A 15,560-nucleotide genomic window follows, 5' to 3' on the forward strand; every position below is an offset into this window, starting at 1 on the left:
TACCCTAATTTATTAATTCGTGGAGGATGTTAATTCGTGGATGAGAGGTACCCACGAATTCCACAAAAATTGAGCCGCCACGAAATCTAATGATTCCACAGTATGTTACTGTTTTTTTAGAGTCAGGATAAGGCATACAATTTTGTGGTTGGGGTTGCTTTACATATTTCCATTTAGTCTCCACACTTTACCTTCAAGTTGAAGAATATGTGTTGGTGATGTTATAAATCTTGAAATATTTTTGGGTATCCAATGTAAGAATGTGATGGACAGTGAAATACTATGATAGGAAAGGCCTTACAAATTGGTTACTGCCATTGCTTCCATAGCGTTTATAGAAGTAGATCTCGAACTGTGTGATGGATAAAAAAAATCCCTGAGTCAATGTGATTTTCTTGTGGTTTAGGTGAGAATGGAAACTTCAAAGTAAAATGGCTGTCAATGTGGGGAAACATTGGGTCCCTATCCTCTAATTGCAGGTCTAGAAATCCCAATTATATGTTACAATTTCCAGTTGGGTATGATGATACTTTGAACGAGGCTTGACGGTCAACAAAATTGTCCATCAGATTTTAGCCATTGTTTTTTTAAGCTATAATTAACTACTACAACTGATTAAAATCAGATCCTTTGATCCGCTCACGAAGTTCGCTACACTAGCGATCTTAGTGAGCGGATCAAAGGGTCTGATTTTAATCAGATTGTTGACTACTATTTAGTGAAAGAAAATTTCACATTTGTTTAACTTAGAAGTTTGAGTATTTGTCATATATCTTCATACAGAACTCTTCTCCTCAAGGAGACCAATATAGTATAAAAATGGCTGTGACCATCGAGCCCTCTTGAGTAGAGAGTGTGGCCTTCAAATCATGATGAAGAAATCCCAATTCCTGTGATTTCTGATATATTTCAGCTCCCCCATCTCGGCTTGTGAAGGATGAGTACGGAAATGAGATCGGGATGAGCATGTCGAGTTCCGAGGAAGTCTCGCAAACCGTTCAGCATCCCCCGCAAAACGAGTTCGCTCGGATCCTTACTTCTGGAGGAATGGGTCTGTGCTCAGTGTACTGTATTGTCTCCCTTTGGTCAATAATATTGCAGGGTGTATCCAGATGAACTGGAACTGTGTAGTTGGAAGGAGGCAAAGGGGGGGATGGGAAAGGATATTGAGTGTATTCAATAAGTTAGGATACCATAGGGTTGATTTTTTATCTTTATTGCGGTAATTAAATTGAAATTTTGGATTTTTTTAAAACCATTTCCCTACAGGATTAAAAACTTTCTCTTTTATGAACAAACACTTTAAGGTTTTTTTAGTTTATGAACAAGAATGCAATAGCTGAATTGGTGGTTGCATGGCCTGCCATCAATAGCTTTGATATTGTCAAAGTTATTGTCATTTCAGTTAAAGTAAGCACTTTGTTTTCTTTTTCTGCTTTCGATATCAATGTATGGCCTTATTGATATCAGATATCTCTGAGGGAGATGTTGCTGATATCACAAATATCAGTCAATGTTTGTTGCTGTATTTTTACACTTTAGCTCGATGTTTACTATGAAAAATTTGTTTTAAAAAATATTTTTTAAGCTTAATATGTACAAAGTATAATTTCTATTATTTCTGTTTTTGTATTATTCAGATTTCAGGCCACTTTGATCTCGTTTTTTTTTTCCTGCAAAATGTCTGCACCTCTGATTTTCAGAAGCGGATGGATTTTAATGCTCTGATTGGTTGATTTTAAACACAGGTCAAGGGTCAAGTGGCCCTCAATCAACTGTACCTCAGCACCCCCATACAGCGGGACCGGCTATATCTAGCCCTCTGGGGCGGGGCTCGAGTGCCCCCAACACCCCACTCCATAATCCACTGTCTCCCTCAGCCAATCCTTTATCACCGCAGGCACATTCAGGTTCTATTTTTAGTTTTACCGTAGAACTGCTTGACATGTAACCTTGGTGCTGTAGATGTGGATTTTTTTTTTTTTTTATTGTGTGTTTTCATAATGAAACGTCTGTGTATCCGGCAATAGTGTGTGTGTTGTGTTTGTGTGCACAACGAAATGCTTGCTTTGTAAGCGTATGTTTATCTACACCCCTGCTTGGCTTTTTCTTAAATCGCTTGGATGTCTAGAGAAGACAGTTTGACCTATAAGGTTAAAAGATATTCCTACTGACCATGTTTCCCTTTTTATCGCCTCTCACTGTATGTCCATCTGTCTGTCTGTATCTCTTTATCTCTCTCTAAAGATAGACTACTGTTTCAGGTATGAAAAAAAGAAGTCTAGTGATATTAAGGAAGTTCCAGTCAATTGTATAGGAAAACCAAAATTACAAATTACAAATATCATATAATAATTTTAAATGCGTACAGCTTTAAACATGTTTATTTATTAAGTTATCTGTGGTGAAATTATTCCAAATAAGGCTTCATATAATATTGAACACTCATTTTTATTTTTATGTACCTGTTAGCACCTGTATTTTTTTTATGGTGGCTCAAATAATTTTTTTTTAAACAAATGTTTAAATTTAGTTATTTCAAATCCATTGATATAAAATTTTCTATATGTTTGATTTACTAAGACCTGTAATAAGTCAATTCAAAAACACACACCAGCTGTTTTCAATTCATCAGAAAACAGTCTAAGAGTAGCCCAGGTTAGAGTGTTGAGGATATGGCCTATGCGTCAAAAGGTGGCATTAAGGGGTAAAGAGTTGAATCAAACTGACGTGTTTAAGTATTCTACACATGCAATTGCATGGTCATACAGGTAAGCTGTCAAACATATTAGGTACTTCTTTGTAGATGACATCTAACATTGAATATGAATTGAATAGCAGTCAGGAATATTCTAATATTGGTGTATGGTATTTGTTTCAACACTTTCAATTACACCACAGATGTAGACAGTCAAAGTCCTATAATAAATCAAGCAAGCCAACTCATCAACTTCAGTCAAGACATTTAAAGGCATATATACATTAAATCTCAAGACAATTCGAATGATATTTATAACTCTAGACAGTTGACCTACGGTATATATATTTCACCAAGATTCTGCAAGTCAAGTACTGTAGATTAGCAAATAATCACGATGGATTTAATTTCACTATGTGTGCAATTTATCATTTTTCCACAAAATTAAACCCATCATAAGTTTTCAGAAACATTTTGAATGCTTATTTTGATCATTGCAGTGCAAAATTAGAACCATCCCGATTGGTGCTTTTTGGAGAAATCATGAAATTTTAACAGCGTAGAATTAAAAAGAATTCAGTATTAAAGACAAACCAAGTCGTGCATCAAATCAAAACAAATCATTGACAAGTCATATATATTGGATATTATTTTAATTCGGGGGGGGGGGGGGGGGGGGGGTCAGTTACACCCCAACGCCCATAACTCTCTGATAACTGAAAAAAGTGTTCAGTGCTCAATTCTAAAGTCTTCTCTCGGCATGCTTGATCTGCACGTAGTGTCGCTGATTTTTACGCTTGTGCACGTCTGTAGTCTGTAACCTTTACATACAGTGCATGTTGTGTATTTGGTTTGTTTGTTTGTTTTTTGTTTTTCCCGAAACAGTCTAATCCCCAAAAATGGAGAACTCGATTTCAGGAAAATGCTCATCGACTGACATACCGATGGACATTGTATTGAGTCATGTAATTTTCAACTTATTCTTCACTTCATTACAAAATTTATTATTTCACATTCTCATCTTTTTTTGGGCAGTATTGTATAATGAACTTTCTCATCTGTTAGTACTTCCAATCGTTGTTTCTTGTTAAGCAGACAATGTACAGTAAAACAGCGGTTGTAGCGGAAAGGCTTACAATGAATCAACGCTTACAGTGAATGATTTTCATTCCTAGTGACTTTATTACATGTTGTAAACTTAATATAACAAATTACGCTTATTACGAAGTAAAATTGCTAATCCCTGGCACTTCATCACATTAGCGTGTTTTACTGTAATGAGTCACTGGTTGGAGGAGGGGCGGAGGTTTGCAAGATGTGTTTGATATTATGAGTTAGCACGTGCAATTAAATGCAAACTCTAGAACTGATTTATTTTTTCAAATACCAATTTTTGCAGAAGATAATGATGGAAAAAAAGAGGGGTAGGGGGTGTTAAGTCTCCAAATTCAATTTTGTTTCAGGTATATTTAAGGAACCTTACTACATCGAGACATATTTTTTAAGAGACTACATCACGAGATGGCAATTCAAATGTTTTGTTAAATTTGTTTCTATCAATTGATATGGTTAAATATCCTCCTAGCCCCATGGTTAAAGTAATGGGCTTGTGAATCGTAGGTCATGAGTTCAGCTCTGCCTGTGGCTTTTGTTCATATAATTACTTTGAATTAAATTTTGGAAATTCAATTTTATTTATCCAAAATTGCACATTTTTTCACTGATTTGACTTACATACTTCTTATGCTTTATGCTGTTTGTTATTATATAAATAGTCAAGTAATTTTCTGCTGGTTTGAGAAACTATTTCAAGGTGTTCTGATGCTATGTTAAAAAACAAACCAGAATGGATGGAATGACTTTACTGATTAAAGTTCAGTGGCAGCTCTCATAGCAGTGGGAAATTTAAACTAAACAATAGATATTTCTTGATATATTCATTGTTTTGTTTTTTGGGTTTTTTTTAAGGCGTCGAGCTAATGCTCGGCAGCCTTCTAGCGATCGTCTGGATTGGCAATCGTCCAAAAATTCACGCGCTGCACCGCCTTTTAAATGCGCATAAGAAATAAGTTCCTAAAAGTATTAAACGTATTACAAGATTTTTTTCCCATTTATTCAACTAAATTGTGTACAAAAAACCCAACTTTGCCTCCCTGGTGATTGACAACTCATTGCATAAGAATAAATTTGCTTAATCAAGAAATGGCGGATGAATACAATCAGGCCTAAGTGTAAAGATTCACTATTTATTATTTTAGTTTATCGCTTACATTTTAATTGGAGACTGTGCCCGATAGAAATAACATTTTAGATGTAAATTTATTTGTTATCGGGCTCGGTCTCCAAAATAAATGTAAGCGATAAACGTATCTAGTAATTTCGTTGCAAAAAGTAAACTCGATAATGCAGTTAGTTTGGTCGAGCATTATAGATAGCACATGTTGTGGATTTGTTTGTAAACAACCATACCATAGGAAATCTTGTTTCAAACGGGAATTGAAATAAATAAATGTATGTTTTATTATTATAATTAGGGACACACTGTTAATGTATTCAAATTATGAACCTATGAAAGTTGTTCAAAGACTGCTTGAAGCAGAAAGAAACAAATTATTTTTGAACTTTGAAATTTCTTCGATTTTTGCAATTATGATGAGTTATTGTATTAAAAAAGCACCACTACCTATTTTATAAGAAAATATACCAATTTTTGTTTTTAAAGCAGCAGAAAACATAATTCAAATACTTTCTATTCTAAGTCTAATATCATTTGATATGACTATTATTTTATAGTACAGAAATTCAAATTATTGGTATCATTCTATATAAAAGAAAAAAATGTCAGCTCGACGCCTTTGTGGCCGTTCCGGCCTTTGATTTTTAAATAATTATGATTTACAATGATAATAGATGATAATTAATTCTCCCCCTTTAACTTCCTATACAGAGGACTAGCAAAAACCAGTATCCATGGAAATAGCAGTGGCAGGTATTAAAATTCAAGACCTGTGGACTGTGCTTTTTGAGGATGATCAGAATTGTTTCATAAGCTGGGCCTTTTGAGGCACAGGGTGATTATAATTGGAACATAATCTGGCCCAGGGGCCACACAGATAAGAACTAGTTCATTTTTAGCTCACCTGCGTTTTCATGAGAACTGATGTGTCAAAGTAAGCAATGTAAGAACTACTGTTGACCAGTTTGTAAAAAAAAAAATGGCCAAGATTTCCCACAGTATTGTATTCATACAGAGTTGAAATGTATTTTTCCTTGACATTAACTTAGTGTAGATAATAGCTAGTTGTTTACCTTTCAGACCAGTTGTTCCTCTGTGTTTGCGTATTGTTTTTAGGAAAACCTTGTGTAAATGTGAAATTTTTCAATCTTACTCCTCATACCCTCATTCTAAAGTCAAAGTTCTGCAGGTTATTTGGTAGGGTAGAAATAGGCAGTAAATTATTCCAACATTGCTAAAATTGGAGTCATTATAGATATCGATCATACTTGGAAACCATTTTAATCTTCAAAATACCATGTTTGAAATTGAATGGCTTTATCTGCTAGAATAAACAATAACAATACTTATACTAGTATATACGGATCTTCAAGCATGGCTTGATTTCCTCTTTTGAATTATAACTGCTTTTGGAACCATTTTAATAAGAGCTTTGACTTTTGCCTACAAGAGCTTGGACTTTGGGTAGTCATGTCAAACAGCAATGTGACATAGGCCTGTCTATTTCATTGCTGGCCACTCAGTCATGGCTCTTTGAAATCAACAAGATTTCTGGCTTTTGAGCTAAGTCTAATTGCAATTAGGGCATATTTGGTTGAAACCACATAATTTTTAACTTGTTTTGTCTCAAGAAATAGATGGCTATGTCCAACTGAAAGTCCAAGGTCTTGTTAAAATGGTTCTAATATTATCTACCACAGCTACTATTACTACTTTCCTACTACTATTTCTACTACCTGTAAAAGTCAGGAAAGTATTCTTCTTATAGAAATATCAAATAAATTCCAAAGGTAAGGAATTTTGAAAATAAAAGGATGAATTAAAGAACCTTTGAAGAAACAAAAAAAAGCCTTTAAAAAAATTGAAATTTATTTTTAGCTGATTCTTGATAACTCCTGAAATTTAAGCACCATTTTTTTTTCCACAGGATTTTAAGTTTGGAATATATGGGGATGAACATTTAATACATTAGAAATGATTCTTTGGCGAGGGTTTATATTTTTTCTCTCTGACCACAGCTGCTGCCAGCGCGATGTCGCATGGGCTGCCTTCACCTATGGGGGACGGATTCAGTGGACCGGTGTCTGCCCATGTGTCCCAGGCCCCACCGCTGTCCAGTATTAACGCCTTCCCCCCACGCAGTAAGTATAAGTAGATTATAAGTACCCCGACCCCACAACTCCAAGCAGTAAGTCTTGTATAAAGTGACCACAAGCAACTTATAGCTGCATTATTTTAGTATGAACGCCTTACCTCATGCAGTAAGTTTATGTAGTTTATAAGCACACCCACCCCTAGCAGTAAGTCCTGTATAAAATAACTATAAACAAGTTTTAGCTGCATTATAATAGTATGAATGACTTTCCCCCACGCAGTAAGTATAAGGTGAAAAGTTGTGTCTCAATTGGGAAACCCAGGGCATGTGGCGTACCTTGCCAGCACCAAACTACTGAGCTATTGAGACCTGACTGTTAATTGACAGCCACACACCCATTAGCCAGCTGGTTACAAGTATATAAGCACCACCCACCCCTCCACGCCGTAAGTCTTGTATGAATTAACAAAAAAAAACATATAGCTGCATTATATTACATAGAAAGTGATGTCAACAAGTGAACACAGTAGGGCTTATCAACAAGTCTTAGTATTAGTATTAGTAAGTTATGTCAACATGGTCAAGAAGTCCACACACAGTAAGGTTTATCAACAAGTCTTAGTACGAGTTCGTATCATCTTCGCTAGCCAAGGGTTTTCAGTATACTTTGCTCCCCATAAACCCTTGGCAAGCATAGAGAACCGAAAACCCTTGGCTAGCGAAGATGAGTCCCTATAGAAAAAGGACATGCCTGACATCATGCAAAAAAAACCGTTTGGGTGTCCATGTTATCCAGTGGACAGTGCTCTTGCTTCTCATTGCTCAGACCTGGGTATGATCCACATGATCATGATATGTGAAAGCCTATGGGTATGGTGGTCCACAGCTTGGGCACATGGGTTTTCTCCTCAAATTCTGACTTCCTCCCTCATTAATGACCCCCCTCCTCGCTCTTGTATCTTTGCAAACGAGATATTATCATGAGTTGTCAGAACTTATTGTACATGATTTAGATTGCTGTAGAAGCACATATTTTCGTTGGGTCAAAATTTGTTGTTTAAAACCAAATAACACTTCGTTGCCATTTAATTTCTGCATATCATAATCTCTTTCTATGAATTCATTGTTACTTGGGTTAAAAAATTCGTTATGGATTTTATTACGTTGATTTGAAAAAAACGAAAATAAATACTCAATGAATATTTCTGCTTCTACAGTATCAATCATTGTAAAATAAATAAAGCTGATTTATCTCTAGGTCTGTGCTGAATGTTTGAAGTACATGTATTACTCATACTGTTGATGTGTTAATTGACCTAGACATGTTAGACCTTATTATTCATAGCAGGAAAAATTTGCGTGACAAATTTTTATTTCAAGCAGACAAAACACAGACAGTATTATGTATATAATATATTATGATTAATACAGCAGACTGTGTGTGCAACTTTTTAAATTCAATTACAGTTTAGAGTGAGGTCATGAAATTTGAGTCACAAATTCTAATTAAACCGAACAAAACACAGACAGTATTACATAGTTATAATTAAGGCCATATAAAAGTAATATTTAGATTCTTATCCTAATTTGCTAAAAATATGGGGTGGGTAAGGGGACTTTTTAAATTATTTTTTATTTTAAAAAACCACCTTTTTCATAGTTCATGTTCTAGAAATAACAACTGCTGTATTTTTTTAAGTTTTTAATGATGCTAATATAAGTACACAAACCCAGGTGTTATAATTGTTTTGAATTTTTTGTATACCGAGCCCAAATTTTTTCCCCGAAAATATTCTTTCCATAATTTTTTTTTTCAAAACAAAATAAAATGCATCGGGGCGGGCAATTTTCAAAGGGGCGGGCGGGGATAAGAATCTAAATATTAATTTTGTGTGGCCTAAAGGTCTCCGATACTCAGCCTCAGTGTATTTTTTCATCATAGAAATGTTATTTTCTTTCAAACTTTATAAATAAGATAAGATGAAAGTTTAAGATGGTATCCTTGCATTTTACAAAGTTATTGCAAATTTGCCCACATGGATGGATATAATGGAATCAATTAACAAGTTGAGATTGGAAAAGAAAGTAACAGTTTGCCATGGCTGGAACTCTTTACCAACATGTAGTTGAATAATAGTTCTCAAGGAATCCACAACACCAAGCACGTAGTTACATGTACTATGTGACCATGTAATGGTAGTACTAACACTAGATTATTATTAAAAACTGTCTGTATTAAAGTCAGATTTATGGTAAGAATAAAAGAAATCCAGATATTTTAGAGTTGGGTTTTTTCCCCCAATTCTGAAAAATTGGGTTGATTGGTCTTGAAAAATAACTTCATGCAATCAAAAAAAAAAATAGCCTAAGGTTAGGCTTGATGATCAACTAATTATTAATATTAACCATCTTCCTTAAATTTTTGGATATGCTTGGTTAGTTACAAACTGTCATTTAGAAAAGAAAGAATAATCCATATATTTTAGCTTTGAAGTTTGAGTATTTTGCTATACATTAAAGCTCTTCCTTTAATTAAAAGGAGATAGATAAAGTCTATAAATGGTCATGTCATTATCATGTTAGCCCTCTTAACACCTGTACAACAAGACTGTGCGACTTATTGAAAAACACATGAAGCATCCATGATGTCATCAATGCAACCCAATTAAGTAAATTAAGTAAATAGGAATGAGTCACTTATTTTGAGTCTCCTTCTTTAACCAAACAAAACACATACAATATCACGTAACCTTGATTTTTATATCAGATTGGGCAACTCATGTCCAATAGAAGCATCAATGAATTGTCATGAATAGTCTCAATAATTAAGTATAAATTAATAACTTGAAAGTTATGTTCACAAGTCTATACATAGAAATTGATTGAGGTCAATTAATTTAAGATCACAAAAGACCTTCTCATCTGTAGGTATTAAGGACACCTTGCGCAGATGTTCAAATTAATTTGAAATTTCAATTTCAAAAAAACAAAAGAAAATATTAAGAAGGCTTGTTGGTCACGACCATTTTTAGACTGTTTTGGTCTCCTTAAGAAGAAGAGTTCAGACTGAGTATAAAGATATTGGAAAGCATAAAGGTATGGGAACATACTCAAATTTAATAGCTGAAATTTATGGATTTTTTCTATACTAAATAATACTTTCTAGCTAATCAAATCCTTTCTAATATTTAAAGGTGAATCTGGTCCCGTTGAGTGATTTATTGACCACCCAGCCCCCTTAAAATTTGGCTCTTCTGAAGTTTAGTTGTTGTTTAGAAAAACAAAGTATACTTAGTCTCCGGTGTAGGTGCTAGTGTAGATTATATGCTTGATGATTCAATTAAGTATATCCCAGTGTTAGAAGACTGTGAGGACGAACTGTATATGTCGGATAAATTCTGTAAAAAGCGAAAAAACCAGGACAAAGAGACAAATCATTTTGGTAAACAATTACTAGATCTGTGTGCTGTGGAGGGAATTCATCTTGTGAATGGTAGAACCAACAGTGACTTGTTAGGAAACTTTACATTTATTTCTAACAGAGGGTGTAGTACAATTGATTACTGCATAGCTGATTCAGCAATGTTTAAGTACATTAGTGATTTTAAAGTATTAGATGTAGATATTTCCCTCCATCTTCCCATACTTTGTACTTTAAATATTGTTAATAATAGTATTGAAGTCATGGAGGTTGATGTACAACTTGAACATTTACCAAAATTTAAGTGGGATATGAGTAAATCTGTTGAATTTTCACATAATATGCATAATCCTGATGTGTTATCAGAAATTAAATGTATTACTGAGTCATGTAACTTAAGTACGCAGGAAACTGTCTGTAAATTGAGGGGTGTCTTGGAGAGGTGTGGTGAGCACATGGAAGTAAAAGGTGAAAAAACAACTAAGGCAAATACAGAAAGAATCAATCAAAAATGGTTCGACAAAGAGTGTGAACAACTCAAGAAAACAAAGTGCCAACTTCTTAACAAGTACAGAGTAACGCACACAGCAGAACAGCTAGATGAATACCTTGAATGTAAGAAAAGATACAAGGACCTATGTATAAGTAAAGAAAGAGACTATAGAGAATTTATGAAAAATAAATTGTGTGAAGCGACCAAAGACTCTACCGAGTTCTGGAGAACTATAAAGTTGCTGAAGTCAAGCCAATCAACAGTGAAGAAAAAACCTGTTATTTCAGCCAGAAAATGGGCCAATTACTTCTGCAACTTATTTAACCAGGAAGAGACCATAACAAATGACTTTACTGAACATGTAAATAATATGCTAGAACAACACAAGGAAGGCTGTGATTTGTGCTCGTACAATTCTGATGAGATTCTCGACAATGAAATCACAGAAGAAGAAATTCAGGAAGTTATCAAAGGTCTAAAAAACAATAAAAGTCCTGGACAAGATGGAATCCCAAACGAATTCTACAAGTATTCCAACAAAGAAGTAGGAAACCTACTAAGGAAACTTTTTAACCAAATATTTAATTCAGGACAATTTCCAGAGTCTTGGTTCAAAAGTGTGATTATTCCTCTCTTTAAAAAAGGAGACAGAGAAGACCCTAATAACTATAGGGGAATCTCACTACTTGATTCCTGTAGCAAAATATTCACAACAGTTCTAAATAAGAGACTCAATTTATGGTCTGAGACCATGGGTTGTATTCCCGAGGAACAAGCAGGATTTCGTCATGGATATTCCACAATTGACAATATTTTTGTTCTACAATCTGTAGTGCAGAAATACATTACAAAAAAACGAGGGAAGATCTATTGTGTCTTTATAGACTTCTCCAAAGCATTTGACTCTATCGATCGTAAAAAACTATTTTATTGTCTTATCAACAAAGGTATACATGGTAAGATGATCACAATATTACAGTCTATTTATCACCGTGTGCTAAGTTGTGTTAAAATTGGAAACAAAATTACTGAATATTTTACATGTAATGTCGGTGTCCGTCAAGGATGTATCCTAAGCCCATGGCTTTTCTCTATGTACATAAATGAATTTATTGAGATGCTACGCAACTCTCAGTGTGAAGGAATCCATATTACAGAACAAATATCGGATATAACAGCCCTCCTGTTTGCTGACGATCTTCTTATGATATCAGACACTGTAAATGGACTTCAAAAGAAACTAAATGTACTACAAAAGTACTGTCTGAAGTGGAACCTATCAGTAAATATGGACAAATCAAAAGTAGTGGTTTTCAAGAGAGGTGGAGCAATTGCAGGGACAGAAAAATGGATGTTCAATGGGAAACCTATGGATGTTGAGTCTTACTACAAGTACCTTGGTACCACATTTTCCTGTCGACTGAAATGGACCCAATGCTGCAAGTTACTGGCACTACAGGCACGAAAAGCATTAAATATGTTAAAACATTCTTTGAAAATCCTGAATAACCGTGATCCCAAGGTGTGTTTTAAACTTTTTGACAGCATTATCGTTCCTATTCTAACATATGGAGCAGAAGTCTGGGGAACTGATATCAACGAAGAGATTGAAGCTGTACAGAATGACTTTTGCAAATGGATATTGGGAATAAGCAAAAAAGCTACCAATATAATGGCTAGAGGAGAATGTGGAAGACTACCCCTTTATGTTATATATATTATAAAACCAGTGAAATACTGGCTAAAAATACAAAATATGGAAACTACAAGATATCCAAGACAGTGTTTCGAGATGCTTTATAATTTGGATTTGTGCAGCAATCGTTCAACTCCAAACTGGGTATCTAAATTGAAATCAGTCTTAAATCACTACGGCTTTGGGGACGTTTGGTTAAGTGGTGGACCCGGAGATCCAAAGGTCTTTATGTCAGAATTGAACCAAAGGGTGAGAGACTGTGCCCTACAGGATTGGAACTCAAAGTTAGACAATTCACCAAAGTGTGCTTTCTATGTGATGTTCAAAAAACAACTTACATGTGAGAGTTACCTCACCTTTCTAAGCTACCCCTTAAAACAGGCATTAGCCTCTTTCAGGTGTTCCTTACATAAATTACGTATTGAAGAAGGTAGATTTGAGGGAATTGATAGTGCAGATAGATTTTGTCAACTTTGTAATTTAAGACAAATTGAAAATGAAGTACATTTTCTATTTCACTGTCCAATGTTAGCGGACTTAAGAAGAAATTTTTTATTTCACTGTCCATCAGAAAGAAAAAAGGTTCCAATTTGTATTGACCAGCTTTTTAACAGCAATGACCAAAATGTCATCAAATGTACAGCAATTTTTATCAAAAAAGGTCTGTCAATAAGACAAGAAATGTTAACTCTATGACAATCTATGTCAAAACAATACAGTATTGTTACAAATTTTGTATGTATATGCATTATGTATATAACATGTTTATGTTGCATATTAATATGATGCCTAGATGTACAGTGGGCAATGGCCTTTAAGTACCAAATAAAACATCTTATCTTATCTTATCTAGTCTCCGGTGTGACCGGTAGTTCTAGTCGAGTGCCATTTCTCGCCAGTACATTGTCACGTCATTTTTCGTCTATAATTTATGTGCTGATAAAATGACGTCACAATGTACTGGCAAGAAATGGTACTCGGCGAGAACTGGTCACACACCAGCAGATGAGCAATTCTTTGTAGGAAGTTTTGATTTGACAATTTTTTTTTTTTTTTTTTGTATCATACCCTTTGTTGTTAAAAATGAGTGTTTTTATTGCATGTTTTTAACGACAAAAGTATAGATGTGCAATACTTTTAAGGAAGTTTTGATGTGATGATTTTTTTCAAGGTGTCATCTCCCATTACTGTAAACATGATACATTTGGCTTTGTATTCTATTTAGTCTTTTTAGCAGAATGCGGCCTCCGCTAAATCAAGTACATCGCTAAATGCATCCATTTAAGTATAAAAAATCTGGAATCCTATAAGTCAAAACCACACCAACTTGTTAAAAAACTGTGTTTAGTCCAAATATCACACTCACAATATTATAGCGTTTACAGTATAGGTAATTTTGTGTGTGTGAAGAGTTAACTGCTATTCATTATGTTTTAGCATTATAATTTGTAATGCTTACACAATGAATGGCAGGGTATGCTTCACACATACAAAATTACCTATGTTGTAAAATGACCTATACTGTAAAATTACCAATTATACTGTAAACACATTAAATTTGGTGTGTTTATGATTAGAGATGGGCAATCGCACTAAAAACCTTAATTGATTATACGAAAAAGTTGGACACATATAATCCATTAATAGTTGATTATGATGGGTATTTTCATCCAAATTGTTAAAAAAGCATGGCTTGCTGAGTATTAATAAATCTGGCAGTTACAATTATAAACCTAAGTTTTGTTTCCCTCCTTTGATCACAATTAAATAAATCTAAATTTTAAGTCATGGAATTTAGTTTATAATGTATCCAAAAAAGAAATGTTTTAATATGCAATTAAAGTATACCATTAAGGGAGTCAGCAAGATCCCAGTTCCCCAAGAGCAAGTCTATTTCCCAAGGCAAAGCGGAGGGTAATAGGCTTGCTTGAAGGGAACTGGAATCTTGCTGACTTCCTTAATGGTATACTTTAACTGTTTTATTATGCCAATACAATCAATCCGAAAAAGTTCAAGTTAACATAATTCTTCATGTATCCAACAAGTTATAATTAATATAACGTCAAAGTAAATAAAATTAAATTGCACGTGCGTTGTATTGTGACGTAGGCAAGTTATGTTATATGATAAATATGAATAAGACTTCGTATAGCCAACCAAAAAGGACATAGCATCTAGAATTAAATCATATGATTATGAATATTCATGATTTTGTTTGGAATATTTTGGATTTTTTCGTTTGGTTAACAGAAAGTGTTCCGAATAGGTGTGTATCAGTTTCTGATGCACCTTTTTGTAGGAAATCAGTCAGTTTTGCAGGTCTGTTTACGGCGATTTTCAGGGAATCAGAGAAATATATGCAATTACTCTTATATAGTGAAAATATAGGTATTTTTAATAGGTATAATAAAACCTATTGAAATTACTTTTAATTACATATCACTATTAACACTATGTGGTTCCTAAAATTCAAAGCATAATGGGAACTAATTCAGTATCCTGTAATCATCTTGCATTTTTCTGTAGGGATTTAATTGAAATCACACTTAGCTTGATAAATATAAAATATTGAAATTCAAGAGTATGATTACAGATGCTTGCAATTTTTACACTGTATTTGACATGCTGTCAAACTTATTTGTTTTTGTTTGTAGGGTTTCTTTTTAATCTGTATAACATTGTAAACTCGGATATATTTGACATTGTAAGTTCTGAGGATGGATAAACAACCCAACCTCCTTAATTGTTACTGTCACCATTAATGCAATCAACTACCTTTTTTTTCTTGTTTATATATCGGGTTTGACATGTAGAAAATAAAATCTTAACCAAAAGTTATCAAAATCTGGATTGTTTTTGTTTTTGATTAGTGATGTAGACGACTTTTATTTTGAAATTGATTACTAGCATCGTGGGCCTCA

General features: G+C 34.1%; 1 protein-coding gene across 4 annotated transcripts in view; it reads left to right on the forward strand.

Moving 5' to 3' along the window:
* LOC128173425 (mothers against decapentaplegic homolog 4-like) overlaps nt 1–15,560 on the forward strand; it is a 40,572-nt gene that overhangs the window by 12,016 nt on the left and 12,996 nt on the right. The window contains exons 5-7 of one of the 4 annotated variants that reach the window (XM_052839107.1): nt 914–1,051; nt 1,749–1,910; nt 6,953–7,075. In XM_052839107.1, the coding sequence (XP_052695067.1) occupies nt 914–1,051; nt 1,749–1,910; nt 6,953–7,075 (423 nt within the window). The remainder of the gene's footprint in view (nt 1–913; nt 1,052–1,748; nt 1,911–6,952; nt 7,076–15,560) is intronic. The other 3 variants (XM_052839110.1, XM_052839108.1, XM_052839111.1) reach the window with 3 other exon arrangements.

This window comes from Crassostrea angulata, chromosome 2 (genome assembly GCF_025612915.1).
Source record: "Crassostrea angulata isolate pt1a10 chromosome 2, ASM2561291v2, whole genome shotgun sequence".
Classification (NCBI taxonomy): Eukaryota; Metazoa; Mollusca; class Bivalvia; order Ostreida; family Ostreidae; genus Magallana; species Magallana angulata.